General features: G+C 42.8%; 2 protein-coding genes across 3 annotated transcripts in view; both read left to right on the top strand.

The window, feature by feature from the left end:
* The window catches only part of exoc4 (exocyst complex component 4), a 112,515-nt gene extending 98,909 nt beyond the window's left edge, over positions 1-13,606 (top strand). Inside the window, exon 20 of the mRNA XM_047575100.1 lies at positions 11,668-13,606. Within this exon, the coding sequence (XP_047431056.1) occupies positions 11,668-11,905 (238 nt within the window). The 3' untranslated portion in view covers positions 11,906-13,606. The remainder of the gene's footprint in view (positions 1-11,667) is intronic.
* A 952-nt stretch (positions 13,607-14,558) lies between these two features.
* On the top strand, positions 14,559-26,409 carry lrguk (leucine-rich repeats and guanylate kinase domain containing). Of its 2 annotated transcripts, XM_047575530.1 has the most exons (20): positions 14,559-14,811; positions 15,980-16,081; positions 16,456-16,537; positions 16,721-16,821; positions 17,106-17,187; positions 17,326-17,450; positions 18,635-18,778; positions 19,011-19,091; positions 19,250-19,336; positions 19,469-19,575; positions 20,115-20,234; positions 20,524-20,620; positions 22,172-22,285; positions 22,388-22,589; positions 23,202-23,333; positions 23,772-23,926; positions 24,046-24,134; positions 24,531-24,599; positions 25,871-25,977; positions 26,075-26,409. In XM_047575530.1, the coding sequence occupies exons 1-20, from the start codon at positions 14,806-14,808 to the stop codon at positions 26,293-26,295; spliced, it is 2,223 nt and encodes a 740-aa protein (XP_047431486.1). In that variant the 5' UTR covers positions 14,559-14,805; the 3' UTR covers positions 26,296-26,409. The 2 variants fall into 2 exon arrangements, with proteins under 2 accessions (XP_047431486.1, XP_047431488.1); XM_047575532.1 differs by lacking the exon at positions 18,635-18,778.
* Positions 26,410-27,247: the final 838 nt, after the last annotated feature.

Raw genomic sequence — 27,247 nt, 5'->3', positions numbered from 1 at the left:
AGCTTGTCTACCCATGTAATTTTTTTTTTTGTTGTTGTTCCTATGTGTGTGTGCATATTAATGTGTGTGTGTTTTTTCCTGCATCTGTACACCTGTATAGTTAAGAGGGAGACCTGGACAAGGGCACCATAACAGCCAATGATTGAGCTAAAGCTAAGGACAGGCCCAGTAACAGCACACAGCACTGCAGAACTCATGAGGACACGAGTCTCTCACTATGCAAAAGGATGGGGAAACAGTGCCACCTTGTGGTTGAATCCATTACATATATATATATTTGTAGAGACCCTGAAAATCTACCGCGTGTCAGTTACTAATGTTGCACAAGGTGATAAAAGTCAAATGTGTGTGTGTGTGTGTGTGAGCATGTGTATTTGTACAGTCCTATAGCGGCCTCTTGTCTCTCAGTCAGACGTTTGGCAGCAGCATCAGCTTCGTGAGTCAAGGTCAAGCACACACACCTAAACACAAGCACACAAGCAGACACACACCGGCCATCTGCTCAGAAACAGTTCTGGGGCTCATTCTGCAGACCTGTGTGTGTCACTGCAACACCTCACTTTGTGTGTGTTTGTGTGCGTTTGTATTGACTGGGCACTCAACCACATCATTCTGCTGATCACCTCATCTCATTGTCCCGTGTCTCCCCGTCTCTGTCCGTCTCTATCTCCCTACGCTGAGATCTGCTGTCTTGACAAGGGAAGCGATAAACAGGTGAAGTTGCTTTTATCTTTAAAAAAAGACACAACAGTTACACACGAGTTTTTGGAAACTTAGCGTTGCTTGGCAACAGTCCACTCAAACTTAAGGGGAGATTTTGGACTTTTCCTGGCAACGGATTTAGGCGCCTAAAATAGAGATCTGAGGCAATTAACGCATATTGTTTGCGGAGTCCTTGTAGATTTCCACCGTTTGTGTACAGCACTAGAACGACAACAGAGCAGCTTATTCATTTTGCCGTCAGAAAGCAGAAACAAGGAACCTGAAATTCACTTCTCCATTCACCTTCATGAATCTCAAATATAATTGGGTTATTTGTAGCTCGGCTCAAATACAGTTTCTTTTTTTTTTTTTTGGTTTTCTTAATTGATTCAGAAATAACAATACTAGGTTTTCTTTTAAAATTTTTCACCAAGACTGAAGAGGTATGTCAGTACAAGTGTTTGCCAGATGACCTGCGCCGAGGCAGAGTGTATACAAGCTAGAGGCTTAGCGGTTTGATCCTCGGTACGTGCCAAAGTGTCCTTGAGCAAGACACTGAACTCTGCCTTGCTTTCAGTAAAGCAACTTTCGGGTGGGTAGGTAGTGAAACGCTATAAAAAAATACAAGATCATTTACTACAACAACGAGTCATCAAACAGGTTGTTTTTGTTTTTGCATTTTCTTTGAGATTTCTAAGAAAAGATATTCAGTTTCAGCCAGATATATACTGGCATATATATACATATATACATATATATATACATATATAAATGAATAATCCTTTGATACTTTGATCTGTTTGCTCTGCTTTTAGTTCCAGGAATCAAGAAGTGAATAACATCTACAAGCAGCTTTTTAATCTTGCAACTTTTTCCGTTTTTGCCGCACCCCTGCGAACCCGTGCAAAATCGTTAATTAGCATTTTATTGCTTTGAAACGAACTGTGTAATGTCATGAACCTCGGGCCTTGAACCGTCTCAAGCACAGGATCATTAGGAAACCTGCGCATGTCTGTGTTTGGATGCGTTCAGTGAGTAAACGCGCAGCCATTTGCAGTCTAAATAGCTTTAAACATTTCAGGTGTTTGGTGTGTGTGTGTGTTCGGCGGAGCTCTGAGCTGCCCGGTGACCCGTGCAGGCAGGTTGCCGTGCTGTCATAACATCCCCAGAAAACTCGCAAGCCCCTTAGTCCGTAGCTGGACTAAATACCAGTCTGACAGGCTCACTGTAGAGATGCCCCAGAGTTCAGGCCGTTGCACCCACCTGTCTGCTACTGGAAATTACTACGGCGTGCAGGTGTGCATGTGTGTGGTGCACGAGAAGCTTGTGTTTTGTCCCAAAGTTACCACCCCGGCGTGTGTGCGCTGGCGAATAAGCTGTCTTTGTGTGTGTGTGAAGGTGACAGGCTGCGGTGTGTCTACAGAGAATGCGGTAATAAGTACAGTTGACGGCCATGTCAGGAGCTAGTGGGTGTCAACAGATAAAACTGTTTGTATTTAGGCCTGGTCTCAGTACGCTCCTGTCTCCCTCGCTGTCACCTTGTGTCTCTTTCTTTATCTCTCCTCCTCCTCCCCTTTTCGCTCCCACTTTTTCCCTCTCTCATATTTGCTATCCAGTCACCTGCGCCGCCTCTGCTGAATTGAAATTCTCTTTCTTTCCTGTCTTTCCCTCCCCCCAGCCCCTCCCTTCCTCCGCTCCCGTTTTTTTTTTTTTTTTCCCGCGTGCATGCGCAAGGTGCAGTGTGATGATACTGGTCTTTGCTGATGAATGTGTTTGTGGCCGCGCGCAGCGTGACGACGCCTCGCTCGCCTCCGCCGACGAAGCCGGCAGAAGTGTGCGTGCGTGAGCGCGCGCTCTCATCCGTGCGCGTTTGTTGCCGTGGCGCAGCGTGATGAGGCCGGTCTTTGCTGATGAAGCTTCAGTCTCAGAGTCTCTGCAGACCTTTCCTCATTACCAGGAGGGGAGACAAATGCACCGCCCTGCAGGGTGAGAAAGACAGAGGGAAGGGAGGAAGGACCTTAGAGACAGATTGAAAGAGGCAGAAGGATGTGTAGACCGAGATTACAACCACACTAAGCCAGGCTCATTTGTGAAAACACCAATTACTTGTGAAAATAACACGCATCAGCGATGTTATCTCCAGGTAAAGATCCACTTTCTTTTGGCCCCTTTGGCCTTCAGATTAATGTCGACTTTATTTTCTTTCACTCTGCATTTGTCCCAAACAAACGAGGCCTCACCTGAAGTAACTGCATTTCAGATATATCAAAATTTAAGAATAAACATGTTGATCTCTGCTTTATTAACCCTGTTAAACATACACTTACACTGCAGCTTAGGCTGAGCACGACAACTCATGGTTCCCAGTTGCCATAGTAACGCGGCATGCTTTTCGGCACACGAGTCCTCCAGACGCACTGCAGTCAGAAATTACCAGTCAGAACAGCCAGTGGATGATATATAAACAACTTAATACACGTTAAAACTGTCCGGCTTTTAAAGGGAGGCGTGTGATCTAAAACCTGAATGTTTCATCCTGTGGTTTACAAAGAAAAACTCTTTGAAGGAGGACTTAAAAAGGATTTTAAAAGATTACGAGCCACTGATCTTGATCGCCGGAAGATAAGATAATTGCTAAATAAATCTCTCCTTGTCCTTTCTGTGGCAATGAAACGGAGTTTAACTTGGAAAACAGGGGTTCTAGATTCTTTAAAGTCAATTAATATGTGTATAAAAAGTTGAAAGTAGTGCTTTGCATCAATGAAATATATATCTTGACTGAATACATATGCTGAGAGCAGACAGCTCATGTGCTGCATACTGTGCACTGGCTGATATGTATAGCCTGTATAAGAACAGGCTGCAAGTCAGCACTATCGACTGCATTTAAAAGTACTCCACAGCGTGTTGTTATAGGACAGTGTAGCCGGGTTGAAAAAATAAATAAATAAAAACAAATCGGTATTTCTCTGAAGCTTTCTCTGCTTCCTGCAGCTGAAGGTCTAATAACTTTGACAATGAAATTCACCAGCAAATTGTTGATTTACAGCCTCCTTCTCTCTGTTACCTCAGGGCATTTGGTGAAGTTATTAACTGACTGATATCCAGAGGATTTGGATCGTTCCTCTGCTAGCGTTAGCTGTATTTCAGGGCTGACATGGGGTGTCATCTTTAAACTCTAAAAAATGATTCATGGGGTTATTAAATATAGCTCAAAGTCAAGACATTTTTCTGCATAAAAAAATAGGTTTGTTAGGTGTATACAGTGGGGGAAATAAGTATTTGATCCCCTGCTGAATTTGTAAGTTTGCCCACTTCCATAGAAATGATCAGACTCTGGTTTTTATGGTTGTTTACTGGTTATGGGTATAGACAGAATATCAGTCGAAAATGCATAAAAAACACACAATCTAAAAGTTATAAATTGTTATGTATTTTATTAAGGGAAATAAGTATTTGATCCCAAGCACAACACAAGTCAGTATTTTGTAGAGAAACCTTTGTTGGCAAGCACAGCGATGAGACGTTTCTTGTAGTTGGTCACCAGGTTTGCACACAGCGCAGGAGGGATTTTGGCCCATTCATCTTTACAGACAGTCTCTAAATCCTTCAAGTTTCTTGGCTGCCTCTTGGAAACTCGGGCTTCAGCTCCCTCCACAGGTTTTCGATCGGGTTAAGGTCTGGAGACTGACTAGGCCACTCCATGACCTTAATATGCTTCTTCTTGAGCCACTCCTTTGTTGTCCTGGCAGTATGTTTTGAGTCATTGTCATGTTGGAAAACCCACCCACGAGGCATCTTCAGTGTTCTTGCTGAGGAAAGAAGGTTTTTGTCCAAGATGTTACAGTACATGGCTGCATTCATTGGCCCCATAATGCGGTGAAGTTGCCCTGTACCCTTTGCTGAAAAACAGCCCCAAAACATGATGTTTCCACCTCCATGCTTAACCGTGGGTATGGTGTTCTTTGGGTCATACTCACGTTTTTTCATCCTCCAAACACGGCGGGTCGAGTTAATGCCAAATAGCTCAACTTTGGTTTCGTCAGACCACAGCACTTTCTCCCAAGCCTTCTCTGAGTCATTTAGATGTTCACTGGCAAACTTAAGGCGGGCCTGTACATGTGCCTTCTTGAGCAGGGGGACCTTGCGGGCACTGCAAGAGTTCAATCCATAACGGCGCAGTGTGTTGCCAACTGTTTTCTTGGTGACGGAGGTCCCAACTGCTTCCAGATCATTAACAAGCTCCTGCCGTGTTGTTTTAGGCTGCTCCCTCACCTTTCTCATCATCATCCTCACTCCATGAGGCGAGATTTTGCGGGGAGCTCCAGACCGAGGACAGTTGATGGTCCTTTTATGGGTCTTCCACTTGCGAATAATGGCACCAATAGTTGTCACCTTCTCACCAAGCCTTTTGCTGATGGTTTTGTAACCTATACCAGCCTTGTGCAGGTCTACAATCTTGTCCCTGACATCTTTTGACAGCTCTTTGGTCTTGCCCATGGTGCTGTAGAAGTTGGAATGTAAGAAACTGATTCTTAGAGCAGGTGTGCTTTATATACATGACGAGTTAAGATCAGGAGTATTGGTAATTAGTTGACTGAGCACAGCTGTGTGCCACATGCGCACCAGCCAATCTGTAGGAGCCTGAATTCTAAGTGAATTGTTGGGGATCAAATACTTATTTCCCTTAATAAAATACATAACAATTTATAACTTTTAGATTGTGTGTTTTTTATGCATTTTCGACTGATATTCTGTCTATACCCATAACCAGTAAACAACCATAAAAACCAGAGTCTGATCATTTCTATGGAAGTGGGCAAACTTACAAATTCAGCAGGGGATCAAATACTTATTTCCCCCACTGTACATGTGCTGATAACATGTTGTTTTAACTGAAAATAAATAAAATAGTCCCAACTCAAAAGTACATGAATTTTCAATAGACATTTGTGCCTTAACACAACACTCTAAGAAACGATTCATGGGGTTGGTAAGTATAGCTTAGACACTTAACCCACCTTGGTACCAGTATGTACCCCACTGGTGTACGATGGTCACGAGTGAGTGGCAGCCACATTTCTGTAGTAATAACATTATTAATTCAACACAATTAAGTTTGTTTAACTTAAATAAGCTTGTAGAGGATAAGGCAACTCGTATTCCTTGTACTAAAGTAATTGAGTTGGCCTAATTACAAGTCTTATGGTATGTACTCAATACTAGCTAAGTTGAAATAACTTAAAAATATCCATGCAAATTGTTACATCGTATTTTTTATGTTGAGCCAGCACATCATTTGTTACAGTGTACTGAAGTAGTGATGTGCAGATCGATACTGAAATATCGATACTTCCGATACCAGGTCTTCGCGCTCTAAAATCAATTTAAATTAAACTATCGATACTTTCATACTTCAGTCATTCGAGGTAACGTAGGAACACTGTAACACAAGTAATTGAATTATTGAGTTGCGGCAACACAACAAACCTTGTGAAACACCTCGGGTTAAACCACGCACAACAAGAGGCGCAGTGACACAATTAAGGTGCAAGTTTTCATTTTATAGCAGTTTCTCTCTTGAATTCTTAATCCAACAAGTCCAGTTGCCTCCAGCTTTTTTTTTTTTATTGTGTATTGCAAGAACTAATCTCAACTTCGAGGTGACGGCCGATGCGAACGTTTACCTGGAGGACCCACAACTTCCCACCTTCAAATTCATAACAGACAGAATAGAGGGGTGGCAAAAAAAAATAAAAAATAAACTTGCTCTGTACATACTCTTGCAACATCTTCCACTCGTGTCACTCAGAAACAAGAGGGTTACCTGGGCAACCGGAGCCTGGAAGGTCCACAGCTGTGAGGGAGGAAGTCAAAAGTTGTCGGTGTCGTTAGCTATTTGTTACCGCAGCAACAAGCCTCGGCTCTAGTTGATGGAGAGTTTGATCCTCTCTCTCATTATTTCTCCTCCTCCACCTCCTCATCTCTCTCCCCCACTAACTAATGTGTTGTTCCAAACGCGCTGACAGCAGCAGCCCGTAATGGCCTTAATATTGTGCGCGCTGGAAATGAGGGGAAATGGATTGTGCTGAATCTTGTCTTTCTCTCACTTTTCTTCTGTCCATCTTTCTTCCCCCCCGCCCTCGCTCCCCCCTCTTTCCCTCCTCCGGGTGTCTCTCTTCCTCGCACTCTTGCGCCACATTGACATACATATCAGTGTGCCCTGTGCGGCATCCCCGCGTCGTAAATTGACTTAATATTCTTTGTGTGCGAGGAGAAGTTGGGGGGGTGGGAAAGAGGGGGCGAGCTAATTAAAATTTAATAGAAAACACACCGTGGAGGCATGTTGACGCACAAAAAAAGGAGCTGATTAGTGAAATGGTGCTCTTATGGTTGGGACTTCTGGAGGATGCAAGTAGAAACTGGTGAATAGGTGTGTGTAGAGAGACGGGACACACACAGGTACACACTGAGGGGGGCTGAGGGCTGTGAAGATTTAAGGGAAGAGGACAATTCAATTTGGTTTTGCGGTTCAAAAAAGGTTGTTTCATGTGTTTGTTGCTTCTCTAAGAAAACACAAAGTGTTTGTTGGTGCATGTTTTACGGGGGTCCTCTCTTGATGGCGAGGTGCTGAGAGATTTTAATCTTATTAGCAGCCCTCGCCCCGTATGTCAAATGGCTTTCCAGCTGCTTGGGTAATGAACAGTTTGAAAGTGTTTTCAGCCAACGCTTGCATACATCACTGAGGCACATAGAATAGAATAGAATAGAATAGAATAGAATAGAATAGAATAGAATAGAATAGAATAGAGTAGAATAGAATAGAATAGAATGTATGCATGTGATGTCACAGCACGCAGATGTCTCCGTGGTTACGGCCACTGAGTGGCAAAAAGTGACAGCTGAGCATGGAGGTTAGCATTAGCATCAGTTATCATGAATCATAGGCTTTAATAGCGTCTAAATTCTAAAACTAATTTAAAAAATGGAAGAGCTGTTGTGCGATGGACTGTACCAACAGATTTGAAATAAATAACTGTAAAACAATAGACGGAATATTTGTGATCACTCCTCGTCATCGTTTTAATGTCTGGTCAGACACTACAGTGTTGCATGGCTAACGGTACTTCTCAGTAAAGCTCTTAGCATTAGCATCTTTTATTTAGCTGCATTTATCATAACTGAAACTAATATAAACTAGCTGAAACTGAGGCTAATCCACTTTTTTTTCCCCCCAGTCTTGCTGTATTTACTGCTACATTTCACCATGTTTTTGCATGTCTGTGCTAAAGAGCTGAGTAATGGTGGTTCCAAACCATGTACATACAGTTGACCAGGCATTTTTACATTTTACAGCGTTGTATTTGGTATTGTACAGTCTGATGACTGTGGGGACAAAGGACCTCCTGAACTTGAGAGAGAAGCCTTCTACTGTTGCTGCCTCTCTGCCCCCTCTATGATGTCATGAAGGGTAGATAGACGACCAACCGGAAAACACCAGTAACTAAACTACACGGAGCTCAAATCGCCAACTGCCGTCACGCACGCTCTAACCACCAGCTAACGCTCTCCTCCTGCAGATTCAGCCTTTAGGTTCTGATATAAGATGCTACACAAACAACAGCAAACTACACAGTGGATTTAGACCCCATTCGTCATTTATTTATTTATTGACAGTGAATTATTGTCGCTATTATTCTGTTAAGCCTCGGTTTACAGAATTGATGAGTTTTTTTTTTAGTTTTTTATATTCTCCTGTCAGCTGTCGCATTAACAGATGGGTTCCAGAGCTGTCAAGCCCGCTTTGCTATTTCATCATAAAATTTTTATTTTATTTATTTTTTTATGCTGGAGAAAACAACACTTGGTGTCCTTTTAAAGTGGACACAGTTTACAGCGGGGGTGTTTGTTGTTTGCTTCCCGCTGTGCGCATAACTTACTACTGCAGGCTACTGCTAGGACTGTTTTCTAAATCGAACCAAAGGGGTGCACGTAAAAACTCGAGTCAGCCTACACAAATGCAGCAGAACAGCAACAGAAACTTAGTGATAACTTGTCTGGGGTTTTAAATGCCTGTATAGCGTCACTCCTGCACAGTACTCACAGCCAGTCGTAGCTCCTACTGGGTGAAAACAGGGCTGTCACATTATGCAAAGTGTAGACGGATAAACACTCGTAAACAAGCTGCTTAGATTCCCCAGGCAACCTAACCTCCGTGTCTTTAGAGTCTCCTCCAACCAGCGAAAATCTCAGTACACAAATGTTCATTACACATTTTGCAGAGGCCTCCTTAGGAAGCTACAGCGATCAGTCTCACGCGGTCAGGTGCAGTCTTTTTTAAACCGTGCTTTTCAAAACCGTTCCGTCAAAGCGGTTTCCTAGCATCTAAATCTGAAAAGAGGAAAGCCTTCTGTTCAAAGCTCCTTCCCGTCAACAAAACCAATGAGTGTTTTTATGTGTCTTTCCTGTTAGATCGCGTAACGAGGTGATTTGCCTCGAGCGCGTAGTTAAGCGGCGGGTCTGGGGAATGAAACGGGAATGATTTCACGCTGGTGTTGTTGCTCCGCGCGCGCAGACAGACACCGAGCGCTGACGCATTCGGAGGCGCTTTCAGACATTTGTCAGCCGGCAAGAAACAAACACGCAAATCCATACAACAATTTATCAGGGATAAAACCGCTAATGGGACCAATTTTTGTCTTGTTTTTGCCTTTCATCCTCCCCGTCCGCCCGCCCGCCCTCCCTCCCGTTGAGGCGTGAGTCCGCGTCACTCTCACTAGTATTGACGAGCTTTTTCATAAAATGAGTTCGGGGATGAAAAAAAAAAATGGACCAGACCTTGGAGGAGAATTGAAAGCAGGACAGAGAGAGGCGCGCGGGATGCAAATGCTTTCGACAACCAAGGGCATCACTTGTTAGAGGAAGGCCGAGGAAAAAAAACAAAAAAAAACAGATGTTTTACACCTCTGTTCCTCGCTTGTCTTTCTCTCGCTCCGTCTCATCCTTTCCACCCTCCCATTACTCTTTACTGGCGCTTTTCTTCTGTTGAATCTCCAAAATGACAGCGCATGAAACACCTCGGAACAGAAGCTCCCTAAGAGCTCATTAACGCCTCGTTAGCGTAGAAAATGAACAGCTCCAGAAAGGAATGGAGTCTGGGATGGGTGGCGGAGCTCAGCAAATGACTTTAGAATAAAATAATAATAATAATAATAATAATAAAAAAAGACTTTCAGCTTCCAGCGTCACTACAGGAGTTGTGCACAGCCCTCTCTGTTCAGGCACTGCTCAGCACATTGTCTTTTGTTTTCTCTCGCTCACAGCACCTCCAGTGCCCTTCCTAAACCTTTCTCCAACCTAACAACGTCGGCTCCGTGCTCCCTCAAAGCACCGCTGCTGAGTGACCAGAGACTGTCCTTGGTCAAGGTGGCCGGTTCATGATAGTAAAAGATGTGAGTGTGTAAAACTGTTTCAGGCCACAATCTAAAAGAAAATCGGCTTCACAAATAGAGACAAGCTTCTCTTGTTTGTTGCCATCTGTTCTTAGTCTTTGTATCTACATATTTGCATTAATACAAACTGCGTGTGTCTTACTGCCATATTAAGTTACTGTGAATGTAATCTCTATAAACAGACAGTGGATGTGGATGTTGGCACAGAGAGATCGCTGCCAACGCCGACCAAAAACTGACAAACTGATAAAACGGCTGAGTGTTGGTTATCGAAAATGCATCTAGACGACGAGGCGGCCGTAGTGTCTGCCGTTAGTTTAACTTTGAATTAGTTTGAAATGTTGCAGGGATCATTCTGCACATACTGGAAACCAATGAAAAATCTACAGCCCGCATACAAAAATACTTCACACTCTTACGTTACACTGCAGACTACAACTAAATGCAGCGTTTTCCCCGGGTTACACGCACATTTAATGGGACGCCTGCTGTCCTCTCGCTCTCGCTGTGTCTACAACTGCTGCGTGGAAGCGTAACATTGAGTCAGTCCTCAGAGAACAGGATTTGTCCCACAGCCAGGGGCAGATAGGGGTGAAAACCTATTCTAGCGTGTACCTGCATTTTGGTCGTCCTGTTTGTATTTGAGAGCAATCGTTGTCACGCACGCAAACACGTGCACACACACAAGCGCACACATTCACTCACTCTCTAAGTTATTTGACCTGTTTTGCCCTCGGGCAAAGAAAAATAGTTTGTCCTGCACCGCAACACTCTGCTGTTCATTACCTGACCTCCAGGCACTACTCTTCTTCTTCTTCTTCTTCTTCTTCTTCGTCCTCCTCCTCCTCCTCCTCCTCCTTCTCCTCCTCTTCTTCTTCTTCTTCTTCTTCTCACATGAATGTTTATATGTTGTTTGTGACACGTTGCCATGCCTACTAAAATCCGTATTTATGCTCCAGTGTTGTCTCCTTAGTGAGCTACTGATGCTAATGACTTGTACTATCTGTGCTGACACACAAAAAGAGAAGCTCACGTTGTGTCTCCCCGGCTTTGTTCGCTATATTTGACCTTTCTGTGTGTTGTTTAGTCAGCAGGTGGAAGTGTTTTATTCCGCTCTCCCTTTGTGCTCCACCTTTATCGGTGTGCGCTTCATGTTTTGTTGTTGTTGTTTGTTTGTTTTTTTTCCTCAAACGGCCCATTGAGGTATGAGGTTAAAGTCCTATTAATTCTACACACACTTCTTTCCTCTTTTGTCAACAGTGTTTCATTAGGACTGTCCCAGTAGTTTTTAGTGGATGTTTTCCTTCCGCCTTCAGGTCCCAGCGGCAGCAGGCTAAGGCCCTTAAAGTCCTTTTTAAGAAAACCGAGCCCGACATTTTGCGCTTTCTCATTGCCGCCGCCGTTCTTTTTTTAATCCTACACCGAGGAATATAAAGCGTCGCTCGAGTGTGCGACAAGTCTTTTTCCGCCTTCCTTTGATTCTCCATTCTCTAACGCCTCTCCCTCCTTTCAGGCAGTACTACGAGATGCTGTACAACACGGCGGACGAGCTGCTGAACCTGGTGGTGGATCAGGGGGTCCGCTACACGGAGCTGGAGTACATCAACGCGCTGTCGCTGCTGCATCGCAGTCAGACGGGCGTGGGCGACCTGAGCACTCAAAACACCCGGCTGCAGAGGCTGAAGGAGATCATCTGCGAGCAGGCTGCAATTAAGCAGGCCACCAAGGACAAGAAGATCACCACAGTGTAATGAAAGGGAAATACGGAGCATTTTCCCAGAGAATAACCTCCCTCCTACACCTTTCTCCAGCAGTGTAGATAATTGGGGCAGATTTGCAAGACTAAAAGAGGACGTCTTGCAGCGGTGGGGGGGAGGGGGGGCATTTGAAAATTTGGTAAGAATACACTGAAATTGATGTTTGCTTTAGACGTGAGATCTGGAAAAACGGAAGCCGTCTTCTCCATTTCACCTTCCCCGGTGTGATGAAACACATCGTAGTCTGAGGCTGACATAGATATATACTTTTGTCTGTAGATTATGTATCAGCTTATTCGCCGCTGACTCACTCTAATTGGGAAGGGAGGTGAGAAGCTGCGCAAAAACTTCGCAAAGCCTGTTCATCCACGTATGCGTGTCATAACCCACATCCGCTTTTTTAAGAGACGTAACAAATGCGGCTCGCGCGTCCGACTCTCACCGCGGCCGCAGCGCTGCATAAATGGCGACGGCCTCGGACGCTCACCCAAACTTAGACCCTATCTCATCTCATTTTCCTATTAGATCTAAACTGCTGCTCTCAATTACACCTCTATGTCTCCTCTCCTGGCGTCCCCATGGGCCTACTGATTCTGTCTGCAATAACAGATGCCAGATTAGACTGTCTGAATGAGGCCACATCTTCCGTCTGCTGCCAATTTGGGTCGCTCCCCAAAGATTTCCCTCGCAGAGAACTGTATCATAACTACGGTTGTTAAAAAATCTGCCCTTTTTCCTTACGGGTTGAGCGTTAAACTCGCGCGACTGTTGTCGAAAGTTGTCGGGAAGTAAACTTTTCGAGGATTTTTTTCCCCACAAATTGGACGCGAAAACTGAAGATGCTGCCGATTTCACTTGCATCGCGTTCTAACGTTATGCTTCAAGTCGAGCCTCCCGCGGAGAAGTGACCGGCGCTTTCTGTGTTAAAGCACGTGCGCGGGAATACGTTTAATCCATCGCGCCGGCTCTATAAATTGAAACCGTGCAATTCCGAATCTCGTTCCCACAGCCCGAGTCTTTTAGAGTGAACTATAAACACGAGAGACGGCCACAAATCATTCCCCTCCCCGCAACCCTGCTTGTTTTTTCGTTCATTAACTTGGGAGAGAAGTACTTAACGAGAGGAGGAGAGGGGAATGGGGGAGCCTTGTCAATACAGCGGGCCCGGCGCTGGGCTCCCTGAAGCCCACGGAGCAATCCATCATAATGACACATAGGCAGCGATCGATGGGAAAACAACTGTGGAGCTGCTGAGTGGCTCGCCTACCACTCTGAAATGTACACTTGGTGTAAAATCTAAAAATCTGCTCATTCATCTGTTCACTCCAGAGCTACTTTTGTAATGTTATACATGGGGAATTTTAATACAATGTCAACTCCACGCTTTACATACCCATAAGAGTCCTCGGCCATGCTCATATACAAGTCCTAGCTTTAATGCTTTTGTATTTCTTTTTCATTGCAACGTGTGTCTATTTTGCACATCTATTTGGTGGGAGTAAATAACAGTTTCACATGAGAATGTACTGAACACGTCAACCTGTTTTGAACAAGTTCAGATGTACTACTCATTCTGCTGGCTCTTAACCGTCTAATAAATGCTCTGAAATTTGTCTACTCTAAATTAAGCACACATGATTTGTCATTGCACACACTACATGTCTCAGAAAAAATAAAATAAAATCTGCAAAAGTCCCTCCAGCCTCCTTTGTCTTTTGTGCGTTTTTTTTTTCATGCATGGTTGCAAAACAGCCTTATTTTCCACAGGGATATGTCCATCTGCAGTGGGGACGGTTTTCTTCCTCATATCATTCGAGAACCCGATCCAAAACCAACACTTGACGATGCACTTCGTCTGACAGGTGTGATGTGTTGTGTAACAAGATTTTAAGCGCGTAGTGCTACGGTGTAGCATATTGGAAACAGAAAAATAAACACAGACATATAATATATCACCAGAAGGCTTGTGATGTTGTTATAAGCACGAATCCACATCTGGTGCACTCTTCTCGGCACCGGAGTTATTGTAGTTTGCTTTTTTAATTTGTTTTCATCACATCTTTAGGATTTTTTCATGCTGTTCATTTCCAGAGCGAATTTGCTTCTTTTTTTAATGATTTTGTGTAGTTTAAGCGTTTTTTATGATCATATCAAACACAGGATGTAAATAAGTTTATAACGGATATAAATACAAAGCTGTGTGGAACCATTTACTTGTTGTGGTCTATTTTCTCAAAACAGACAAAATTAGTACCAGAGATTTCCTTTATATAGTTCACAATCCTTTTAGTGTTTTAGTATATTTTCTAAAACAGCTAGTATTTATTTTTATTTATGTTAACCTAAAAACTTTAAGACCTAGATTTGGTTTTAATTTTAAATAGGTTAATAATAATACAACTAAATAAGACGGGAAAAGTAAACTCCATTATTAATTAGGGTCAATTAATAAGGTTTTTTTCAAATACCATGAATAAGAATTACACCAAAACGTATTGATTTATTTTATTAGCATCACTCTTAGGTGTGCAAGAAATTGAATATGTTTTCGTCTAAAATATAAATAAAAAAATATATATATAACACGACGTTTACGCTAGGTTGAAACCAAACTACAGTCCCCACAATGCCGTTCGCTTTTTGACAACGTTGCTAAGCGACAGCAGTTAGTGAGGCTGACTTTTTCTTAACCGTAAACTCCAAACTTTTGACCGCTTATAAGTGGATTTTGTCGACTTGTTTGTTTGTTTTTTGTTGTTGCTGTTTTTATTTTATCATGAAATAATGAAGGAAACAACGCGTCAACGACAGTTTGCTTCCGCGTCGCCTAGCAACATCCCCCACCCAAGGGTCCCCCAGCAGAGACACCGGGCTGCGGTGAGCTAAACACGGACATGGAGGTAAGCGTGGGGTAGCATTTATTAGCAGCCAAAACTAACACATTAGAAACAAACTTTAATTTCACTTCCTCTCGTTGTATTGTTTTCGTGCTTTTATGTAATATTTTAAGCTAATTTAGAATACGTAACAAAGAGAAATTGGTGTAATAAATGCTGACGAGTGTCTGGAGCATGTTCAATAAACTCCCGTATTTATTCCATTATGCAACAGGTAAAGCAGGTAACCTTGTTCAAGAGGTCTGGGGGAGTAAAACTGCACAGAAAGGTCAAATAGTTGATTATTCGTTGTATTTGCATAAGCAGCCATTAGAGAGTTGTATATCCTACCTGTCCGGAAAAAAAAACAATCTTTGTGTTCGTGTAGTGCATATATGTATGTGTGTGCATGTTTGCTTATGGGTTCAGGAAGCTGTGGGCACTTGGTGACGCTTTTAATAGTCTCCACTGGTGGAAAGGATCCAAGTTTGCTCAACAAGTTTTGTGCTTATACTTGTAAATTTGAAATATTTGCACTTTACTTTGTTTTGCTTTGTGACTATTACTTCTTCTCCACTACATCTCAGGTAAATATTATGCTATTTTTTTTGCTGTCTGTCAGCTTTAATTATTAGTTAGTTTTCAGATTTCAGTGTTGACACCCTTCCTGCCACATCAAAAGCACGTTTCTTTGGAAAGTTTTGAATCATGGATTAGCTCTACATGTCACTGTTTCAAAGACGAGCTCATGAAAAGCCTATTTCAGAGATTCGCTCACAAGACACTACATACATATGTTGATTTAATAGAATAGGATGTATTCAATTTTTCAATACTACAAAATTAAGTATTTAAATTGACCATATACTCCATATACACCATCTATCCAAAACTCTATATAACAGTAAAATACTGAACAATTTTCTGACCTCTTCTTAAACTCTACATTTATAATAATACATACTTTCTGTAAATAATATTCTGAATGCATTACTTGGATTACTTTCACAGTTTTATATTAGTACTCTTACTCAGCTGAAGTATGTAAATGCATCTTCCACCACTGGTGGCTTCATGGCATACGCAATAAAATTCTGCAGCTGCTTTGTTATAGCGTTAACCCATCCAGGTCTGCACATGCTTCATTCGCTGCTCTAATAAAATACCACATTTGATTTAATTCCCTTCACAGAAGGATGGTGTTTTAACGGCTGACATGGTCTCCAGCAGTGTGTACGGACGTGGATGCCTTGGCTCCGGGCTGCAGCACTTTTACCACAGTCTCTCTCTGCCAGTGAGATACATACCTACACAGACGGCTTTAATAAATGATTTTTATTGCATTTATACTAAGACTGCACTTGAGTTCAATATAGAGCTACTTGTATTGTATATATTCTAATCTGAAATGTTCTTGGTATTTGAAGTCTTGCAAAAAGCATATGTTTCTACTCAAGTTCACATTTCTTGTGTCTTGAGTTGTAATAATCAATAATCAATGTGATTTGAAGAACTTTATTTCCTACTCTCAATCAGAATCAGAACATGTTCATTTGCTCAACCACGGGTCACTGTTCATATTCACTCTGTGTCACGTTATTGATGGTTTGCTCGACAGTTAAACGATGAAAGACAAATGAACCATGTCTGTATTTTTCTCTCCATTAGAGTCACAATCTCAGTGACGTGTCTGTGTTATCCAAATACGTCCATCTTCAAAAGCTGGAGCTACCACACAACAAAATTAAAGGTGACTTTTTTGTTACTCTCTGATGAATTAGAGGCATTCTGTTATAGATTTGCAATATTCATGAGGTCATGATGTTATTCATATAGCCAGAAGACGTTATGTTAATTCATATATATTACTTATTTTCTTTCCCTCGCTGTCTTTGTTTTTTGATCAACTACCATAACTTTTCACAACTTTTAGATCTGTCCTGCGTGAGCCACATGCCCGACCTTGCCATCCTGGACGCCTCTCACAACGAAATCTCCAACTTCTTTGAATTCCAGCCTCCGAAGAACCTGGAGGTAGCACAGGACCTTGAGCTGACAGGATAAGACAACATTTGATTGGTGGCTTGGGCTTCACTCTCTCGTGCTATTCCCTCAAGATGGGTCTGGATTTCCATAGCCCATCTGTAGTCCCTTTGAATATGCTTACGAGGCATTTAGTGCCCTTGAATGACAGTGAACTTTAGCAAGTTCTCTCCCACACCCTGTGGACTTAGTTGAAGAATTTCTTCAGTGAGATGTAGCGAAGATTTTCCTTACTCGTCTTCAGAGTGCGGTGCTTTTCTCTCTTTTTTTTTCAGGAGGTCAATTTCTCCCACAACCGCATGACAAAAATGAGGGATCTGTCAGCGTATTTATCACTCTGCAAACTGGATCTGGACCGTATCCTTTCTGAGAAACATTTATATTCATGCACGCAGAACTCTTTGCCTCCTCGCCTTTCACTTAAGCACTCATAAAAATATTTGTATACCTGTATTTTTCTGTATTGTTTACTATCCTTAACATCACCGCACTCAGACAACAGCTTAAGTGAGATTACTGGTCTTGAGCAATGTTGCAGGCTTACTCATCTCAGCCTGGCGCACAACAAGATTTCGAGGATCAGCGGCGTGGACGGTCTGCCTCTCACACACCTCAGCCTCGTAGGTTCTTCTCTATTCCAGTCAGAGATATGATAAACCAGTTCAAATTTATACAGACGTCTCTGCAAACAGTTCGTGCAAGCGCCGGCTTACAGACATACATTATAAACTGAAATTTCATTTGCCTTTCCTGGTGGTTGGCAGTGCTTCTGTTTATGTATGAGCAGGAGATTGTTTCCCCTCTTGTGCTTTCTTCTATCACGTTGATGGAGGTATTTTTGAATTCTATCTGCTTGTGTATGGTCAACCTCACCTGATTTTATTCTGTCTCTTCCCCCTCTTCTGTCCTCCCTTTATGTCTCTGTTTTCGGTCACATTAAAACCTTGGCCCCTTGTTTGAATATCGCCATATGGTCCGACAGCAGGACTTTTCTCTTTCACTCTTTCACCCTCTTTCTGCTTATACGTGTGTGTACGTGTGAGGATATACACGCCCTATCTTATATCAGCGCTTCCTCATCGTCAGCAACCATCATTCTGACTGCACCTGCCCCTCCCTAAAGTTCCGCTTTGGCACCAGCTGCTGGTGTTTTCAGTGAACCCGAATCAAATTCAGGAAACGCAAGCACACACACACACACGGTCACGCATAGCCTGTCCATCCAGCAACCAGCTAATCCCATACCCGACCCCTCTTTTCTTGCACGCTGCCTCCCTAAACAGCGCAGCGGTGTCAGCCAGGTTGTTTCCCAGCCCATCACAGCGCCGACCCCGGGCTTCAAGGGACCAGCACAGTCACCCACCCCCACTGACAGCAGCCCTCTGCCAGGCAACATGCTTGGCAAGAGTGGAGCAAGGTGTGGCCAGACAGCTAGATAACAGCTTTTGTCAGTGGAGTGGAGTGAGAATCAGGCTGGGGACCCTGACAAGGGAGCAGAGCCCGGGTCTTGTTCTTTAGTTAGTTAGCGTGCTGCCGTAGTGGTAGCCAGCTGTTTGGCTGTCAGTCCTCACCAGTCAGGATTTAGCAAAGAGGCGAGCCTGCCACTCACTGCAGTGCTGATGGGAAAGAAAGTTCACGCACCCCCACGGAACGACCATGGCATGTCCTTAATATTTATTAATGACTGTCGCTGACTGTATACAAAGCAGATCTCTGAGCTTCGAGCCACTTGCGTGCATGCATATGCATGAACGTCATTCATTCCCCTCTTAAAACGTGTCTCTCTTTTCCTCTCTGCGTCCAGAGGGGGAACCAGCTGGAGAGGATTGAAGGGTTGGAGAACTTGAAGAGGCTGCAGGTTCTTGATTTGTCTTTGAATCGCATTACCAGTCTCTCTGGCCTCCAAAACCTCCACCTACTGGGCTCCATCGACCTGGAGAGAAACCTGGTACTGATCAGATGAAAACAGTGTGAAATATGTAGACATGTATATGTCAGTTTAAATCATAAAGCTAATTCTAATTTATGAGAGAAAAAACATTTTAGATTTTGTCTTCTAATTGGCTGGAAACGGGACTAGACTAAAAAAAAAATAATAAGGAGTTATTTTGACTTTGAAGGGTCTCGATTTCCAGAGAAATTATGTTATTCCACAATACTGATTTGTGTCTTTGTTCCAGATTAGTAAAATTGAAGAGTGCAAACACATTCATGATCTTCTCCTGTTGAGGGACCTTAATCTGCTGGGAAACCCTGTGCAGGTAACCACACCCATAATCATCTACAAGCCTTACAACTATGAGAACGTTTGTTTGACTCTATACAGCACCAACACCTCTCTGAACTTAAAAGTGATTTGTGTACACTTTACATTTGGCGTATGCTCTCTCAGTGCATGCTATGTGACTGTAATGTGTAGGAGCAGCCTGATTACAGACTGGCGATCATCTTCCTCCTTCAGCATCTGACTGTGCTGGACCAAGAGAAAGTCACTGCTGAAGTAAAGGTGCAAATAGACATAAAAGTTAATATCTGATTCATTTAACAGCACAAACATGTTTCATCAGATAAACGTCACAGCCTTAATGCAACCATTGTATTGTGAATGTGATGTGTGATTGCAAACTTTAAATCCTAGGTGTCATCAATAAACAAGTATGACCCTCCTTTGGATGTGGTTGCGGCCAGGGATCACATGACCCACCTCGTGTATCAGCTAATGCAGCCCCAGGTCCTATATGATAGGTTCGTAGAATTGTGTGGTGTTGTTTAATATCAAAAAAATGTTTGTGTAACATTATGCAGCTTATTGTCTAAAACCTATTACCAGTATACTTTTGTAGGAAATCGACTGCTAATACAAAACAATCCAGCTCTTTGGAAATAATCATACATATTGTAGAAGAAAAAAAATTGTTTTCAAACTTGAGCAACAATTTATCTGCAGTGCTCCTGTACTGTTCATATTATCTACTCTAGTCTGAAAGAAGAAAAATTAGTTCATGTATCAGCACTTTTCTGAAAACATCCATCATCAGCAAATAAAGGCTGCAGCTACAGTCAATTTACCATTCTCCTCTACACTTACTAGAAGGAGGACATCCATATTGGTCCGGTTTATTTTTACTGTGGATGGGGCTTTTACGAACAATGGAGTTTTGACTTTGGTGTAGTTTCTTATATTTGAGCTACTCTCATTTATGGGAAGGAAAGTAACTGAGAACGTAGATGCAAAACTAAAGTTAATGAGAAACCTATTTGCATTCATGTGTGTGTTCAATCAGCACGCTGCCCAGCGTAGACTCTCCGTACCCGATGCTGGTGCTGACGGGTCCTCAGTGCTGTGGGAAGAGAGAGCTGGCTCACAGACTGTGTCAGGAGTTCAGCGAATACTTTGCTCATGGGTCAGTACTAAAATTTCAGGAGCTTTTTTTCCCCGGTTCCCGGGCAAATGCATATTCACACGCTGCTCTGGGAAACACAAATGGTGAGATTCATGCTACGCTACACTGGAAGACGGCCTGTCAAACTGCTTCATGCCCTGTAGCTTTGGCTGAACTTTAAAATGCATTTTGCAGAGAACTGTGACATTTCTAACATGTAGTACATATGGTATATAAGCACCGAATAAAGACATATGTAGAGGTTTGCACAGTGCAACAAGATGATGACACGTTCCGCTCTTTTTGACAGGACCAGTCACACCACAAGGGGGCCCTACTATGGAGAAGAGAATGGAATTGATTACCATTTTGTCAGTGAGGAAGACTTTCAGAACATGATTCACATGGTGAGTTAAATTGACAATAGGTGTCTTTTATTCTGCATCACAGAGCAAAATATTTGCCTCAGTCATTAGTTGTTTGGGCGAAATAGCTGGAAAAACTCACAAATCATTCTTAGATGTATTAATTATAACATACAGTGGTTTTTGAGTGCGCTTGCTTCAAACGTTTCAAATTCACTTCACTCACTGGCCATAATGAGTTGAGGAGTGGAGATAATTAGTTTTACTTCAATGTAATGATTTTACTTACGCCGGGTGATATTTTGTTTTAAAGCTATACCTTTAGTAGAATGGGGGTTATTTAAAAAGATAATGGCAATATTAATTAAAGTGAATTTCAGGGTAAAATACAATGAAACGCCGTGAACTCAAAGTAATGACTATAAGTCTGAGGTAGCTGACAAGAACACTGAAAGTTAATGGACCCGAAACCATCAATATGCAAACACTGGTCAAAAATGAACCGAAAACACCCCAAGGAGTCGTCACGCAACGGCCTCCCATTCATTACACAAACCACAGCTCATGCGCTTTGAAGATAACTGAGCGTACTGCTTTCTCGGGGAGAAAAGTGGCTCCTTGTGTCTTGAACACATTTGTTTTCCGAGCTGTCTGTTACGTAAGAATGGTGGGGGAATATTTATCGAGGCCTGTGTCACGTAGTGATTTACTGCGCAGGAAGGGCTTTGATGCCGGTATTGATGCCTTTGTCTACTCCAACAGAGGTTAACTTTACAGTATTTTCCTCCCCCCCATTTGATTTGTCCATTCTTCCCCACCTTTCGTTCTGCTTTTGTACGATGCTTGATTTATTAATACCCCATTCTCCGTCTCTTCCCCTCCATGTGCTCACCTTTCATGTGTCAGCCCTCTTCAATCATCAGCTGTGCTTCCTGGTAACATGTGCATCCTCAACCTCTTGAAACTCCCTCTTGTGACTGTTCTTATACAAAAAATTAACCCCAATCAGCTGCCTGTGGTTGTTATTATACTCTTCTCTGTGCTGCAGCGTGCGCTGTATAATTTCTGACTGAAAGGCTGTTTTGTAAAATGAAATGACAAAAATCGTGTTTGTAATTGAGTGTTTAGATGCTTTCCAATTACAGATTTCAGAGGTTTTTGGCACACGAGCCAAACATTTGATAACCTGGTATATAATAGAGGCATTTGTGCAACTGTGAAGCTGTAATTTTAACGGATTAATTCAGTCAAAAGAAGCTTATTTCTGTACAATAAGTCAAAAATTACATTATGTAAACTACAAGTTTTATTGATGTTGCTGAATTAGTCAAATAAAAGGGCACCAAAAAAAAAAAAAGGCAGACAATAGGTCAGGGGTCATGTGTGAGAAGTAACAAAGAGATATTTGCCCTGGCTACCGGGTCAGAAGTTCAGTTCACAGGTGGTCAAATGACCTCGGGTTGTTAATCCTGACAGAACACGCTGGATGTGAACGTGTGGTGAAAAGCAGAGCTCACAGCTCCTGTAATAACTTGATGAATTGTGGGGCAATAAAACGTTTGCTCGTTCTTTCCCCTCATAACTGCAATTTAGGGCGAGTTTATCCAGACCATGGAGTACGGGGGTCACAGGTACGGCCTCACCAGAGACGCCGTGGAGGACGTGGCCAGAGAAGGACTGGCTTGTTGCCTGCACATGGAGCTGGAGGTATTTGTATGGAAAGCTCCTGCGTGAGTGTCAGTAAAAGTCGATGGATCTGTATTTTTGTATTTTGCTGCGGCGTTTTCATTTCACTGTCCTTCCTTATAGGGTGTGTTCAGTCTGAAGAAGAGCTGCTTTGAACCTCGGTACATCCTGCTCATCCCCACCCAGGTGGGGAAGTACACCGGGCACCTGAAAAGCCGCGGCCTGTACACCCAAGCGCAGACTGACGTCGCAGTGTCGCGTATAGACCTCTACGCCCGCACCAACAGGCAGCATCCAGGATTCTTCGATAACGTTATCCCCTGCGGTACCGAAAGGAGCTGGATTATTTTTTATTATGGCATTACAAGGATTTAATACCCTCAAGCGGTTAATCAGAATTACTCCACTAATTAGCCAATTAATTTATAATTGCACCACAAATTGTTATAAATATTCACAATTCATTTTCACTAAGCATCCATTTGAAGCTACGAGCACACTTTTTCTACACGCTTCAGGTTTAACGTTGGTAATACAGCCGTTTCTCCACGGGCAGTTTGTCACTGTTGTGCCTCACAAAGCCAGAAATCAGCCCGGCCTAGTGGAGTCCAAATAGCATTGATGTAGCTTCAGATGGATTAACCCACTTCTCTAAAATCCATACACTACACTTTCAGTCCAATTACATCATGCATTAAAAGAACGTAGCTGCAGAATAACCGCGTTTATCATTCCCTCATGATAGCACTCAGACATGTTAGCTGTTTTCTTAATGAGCTGAACATACAGGGAGAGTGGGACACTCATCACTTTTATGCACTGCCAGCCAGCACCTCATTACACTAAGGTCATCATCCCCATATCTTTGATTCATTACCGTTTGATGGGAGATGCATTCGCCGTGTTCACAACTAGGTTTTTCTTTGTGTGCGAGTAGATGACTGGGAGGAAGCCTTCCAGACTCTGAGGCGGGTTGTGAAGGAGTACCTGTTGCTGGAGGAGCAGGACGAAGGGGAGAACATCAACAACAACAACAACAACAGAGCGTCCCCTGACAACACCTCCACAGGTGTCTACGTGTTCGTTTGTTTGCTCGGATCATTAGCGGGCTCAAAGCCTCGAAAAAACTGTGAGGCAAGGCTCAGGCTGCGATGTGCACTCAGTTGTGTCTAGCAGTTTTTAATTTTAATGGGCACTCCACCAATTTTAAAAGTTTATTCACGTGTTGCATGAAAAAAAACAGCTATTTAATGGCTTTACTGGTTGCTTTGCAAAGTTAAAAAAAAAATAAAAAATGATGTGCTTTTCCAGACTCCCCCTAACACTGCACCCACCTGCTGTCACTGTCACTCAGAGTGGCCACGCCCTTTAAGTCTTAATATAACTGTAAAGTTTGGCATTTGAACATGAAGATCTGGATTCACCATTGAAGTTACCCTCAAGTGGTCATTTTTATGCTAAATACGGTACCGTGAGACACATTATTGATTAACATTGTCTCTCTCAGCCTCAGGTCACATTCCTGAGGAGAAGCCACCTTCACCCGTGTTGAGGTCAGAAACAGGGACGCACTCTGTCACGGCTCTGGACCCCTCAGACCCCTACTACAGATCCTACATTACCAGGATCCAAGCAGAGCTTAGCCCCCAGAAGAGCCACACTGTGAGTTACAACATGTCTGATGAAACGTTTAGTCCCAACAAAGCAAATGCAGAATATGCAACATGAACGATGCAACGCCTTTCTCCTTCGCCTTCAGTGTCATTCTCCTTTCTATTCAGGAGCTGGCTTCCATCAGGAGGCGTGAGCAGCTCGTGAGGGAAGCTATTGTGGGGAAGAGCCCAGGGGTCTACAGCCAGCTCTTCAAAAGGTACAAATAAGTGCTCCACTGCGCTCCAGTGCTTAATTTCAAGTGAGCACTCTCAGCTGGGCCCGATTGGTTTAATTGCAGCACTTGTCCTAAACTGCATTTGGATGGTTTGAGTTATTGTTTGACATTGAGGGTGAAGTGGCAGGTGCCTAAATAATTTGAATCTAACTGTTTGGTAATAGGACGGGCTCTTTTTGTTACGCTCTCAACACGCTTGCTCTAAAATGCACCTGTCGCCATCTGCAACTGCACCAAATTAAAAAAATAAATAAATATTAAACAACGAAAATACAAGAACAAGGAGGTTATACAGCATGTTATTGTGAGATTAATTTGTTTTTCCACGTTTTAATTCTAGTGAAGAAGAATTATTGAATTTAGTCTTATTGTCCTCAGCTCTGCTCAAACAGCCCCGTCATCACTGCCGAATAATGATCCTGAGAGACACTTTCATGAGGATAGCAGGTACATGCACACACGGATTCATATACACAAACAGGTGCTCAAGTAAGACCAGATGTCGGTGTGTGAAAATAGCAGATTCATGGACGTAAAACATAGCTTATTGATTTATGAGGAGGTGAGAGGGTGCCATTTCATTAAAGACAATCATGAGCTGCAGATTTACAAGCAGGAAGCTGCTTTTGTAGTAGTGTTCTTGACTCCCTTACGTCTTTTTACAGCATATGTTCACTTTTATGGAGCTGGTTTTACTGGTACAAGCCAGTGGGGACAAATCTGAGCACACATGCACAGACACACTCGCACACACGCAAATACACCCAGTCATAAATTCAGACTTTATTGCTTCTTTCTGCTTTTCGACTCTATGCGTACACTCGCGTGCAACAAACAATAAAAATCGCAAACATAAAAATCGCCTCCTCCAGCCTCGTGTCCCTCACAACGCAACTTGTTGAAAATCTGTTGGTTCTGTCATCGCGGTGAGTAATACGTGCCCCCATTGTGTACAGTAAGCGTTACTCACCTCTTCAGCATCCCAGACATCTGTCTACGTGTTGGCACCGCTCTTAATAGCACTGTGTCTCTCTCTCACATATGGGAGTGTGTTGCATTTTTCCCGATGAGGTTTTTCAGTACCCTTGTGAGTGTGTGTGTTTGTGTGTCTCTAGCCCTATAATGTAACACAGTCTAGAAGTAAACTAAACAAAAACCTGTATTTGTTTATGATTGCATTACATTATAGATTAGATTAGATTAGATTAGATTAGATTAGATTAGATTAGATTAGATTAGATTCAACTTTATTGTTATTATATATAGTACAGGTACATACACAATGTAATGCAAAGTTACACCATAATAGGGAACAAGTTACGAAGTATTTTACAGTAGTTTATATAAAGAAAAGTAATACTAATATATATATTGGTATATGCAGTATGGACATCAGTAAACCTACACAAATATCCGGTGGTGTGATGGTATAGTATCACGTAAACACTGTGGACAAGATCAAGATGTCCACCAGTATATGTCTACCACATTCTACTAAAGTATTGTTTTAGAAGCTCTCCTTTTGTTTTTTGTTTTTTTAAATGTTTTTCTCGCTTTTGTCACTTCTCCTTCTGTTTGTATTGCTGCCCACAATACATACTCCACTACATGAAATCCCTCTTCTCCGCTGACTCTCTATCCTCCCCCCCTCCCACCTTCTGTCTGTGCTTTTTCTTTGTATCCGTCCCCTCTTTCTTTTTCCTCCTTTTCACAAGCAGCTCAGACGATTCTCGTGCCAGCTCGGCTCTGTCCGTGCCCAGTTCTGCCGGGGCCTTGTGTGGCCCAGTGGAACCTCTAGATATCTCCGCCTTGGAAACACCGAAAGGTTATTATTTGCTTATCGTCTCAGACTACTCGTACATTGTTATTTATAAAGAAAAAAAAAAAGGCCACCATTACCTTGTGATGTATTCTCCTTTCAGACCAAACCGCATCAGGCCGAGCATCAGACGTCCCCCATAAAGGGAAAGTTGCATCTCCCTCTTCTGATAGACGTCCAGGATCTGATGTTAATCCCATCTTGCCCCCCATCCCAACGGGGCGGCAGACCCCTGCACCACCCACCTCAGCTCTTTCACCCAGACCAAGCTCGAACCAGGCAGTCGGAGAGGGAGGAGATGCAAACATGGCTGGAGACACGTAAACAAATTGTAGATAATTATTTTTATTTTAAAGATGAGTTAAAGTTGTTAGATATGTAATAGCTGTAACACGCACTGATCGTCAAGCATAATAATAAATATAGTCTTAAAGAAAACGTCTCTTTAATACGTCTGTTTTTATACAACACATATCTCTTACGTGAGTAATAGAGATATTCGCTCGTTTTTGAGTCCCTACACAAAGGGTCGGGTGTCTTGTTTCTCGAAGGCGGCATAAATTTCCTCGGCAATGAAGTGGCTTTATATTTCCTCCTGCTCGGTAATCTCATCAAATAGGATTTTCCATTGACATCCCGATACTGATCTTTCATGTGCAGCGTGGAGTTCTTGTCACTGAATGATAAATGCATCATTAATCTTTATCTCTTCTGATGGGATTATTTATTCAACTGGAAATTCATTCATATGGAAGTTGTTGACAGACATTAAACAGTGAGCCGTCACAAACAAGTTACCGCGATTTTGACAGTTTGTGAGCGTGTGCCGCACACCGTCAACACACACACACACGCACACACATGTTTATGCATTTGCATGATGTTTGTTAGTGACTTGCACTAAATAGAAACTGTCACCACAGATGTATGCATTGCTTATTTAACTCCCTCAGTCGGTTGGCTTGTCGCTGCATGTGGATATGCACATACAGTATGCATGCTTCCTGGACTGTATGTGTGTATGTGTATGTGTGTGTGTGTGTGTAAGCCGAGCTGCACATGCACACACCACACCTGGCCATCCATCACTGTCTGTCTTCCTCAGAGGCAGCAGATGTTGCTACCCTGTCATAATTCTTTGGAAGTTTGAAGCCAGACAGTGTCTTTAGGGCCCCTGGGGTTCAACCTACTTAACATTGCAGTCTGCACCTCAACTGTAGCTCATCGCGGGCTAACACATTGTCTTCCTGTGCATTAACATTACATTAGATCCAAC

This window comes from Mugil cephalus, chromosome 22 (assembly GCF_022458985.1).
Source record: "Mugil cephalus isolate CIBA_MC_2020 chromosome 22, CIBA_Mcephalus_1.1, whole genome shotgun sequence".
Taxonomy (NCBI): Eukaryota; Metazoa; Chordata; class Actinopteri; order Mugiliformes; family Mugilidae; genus Mugil; species Mugil cephalus.
This window is presented reverse-complemented; position numbering and strand designations above follow the sequence as displayed.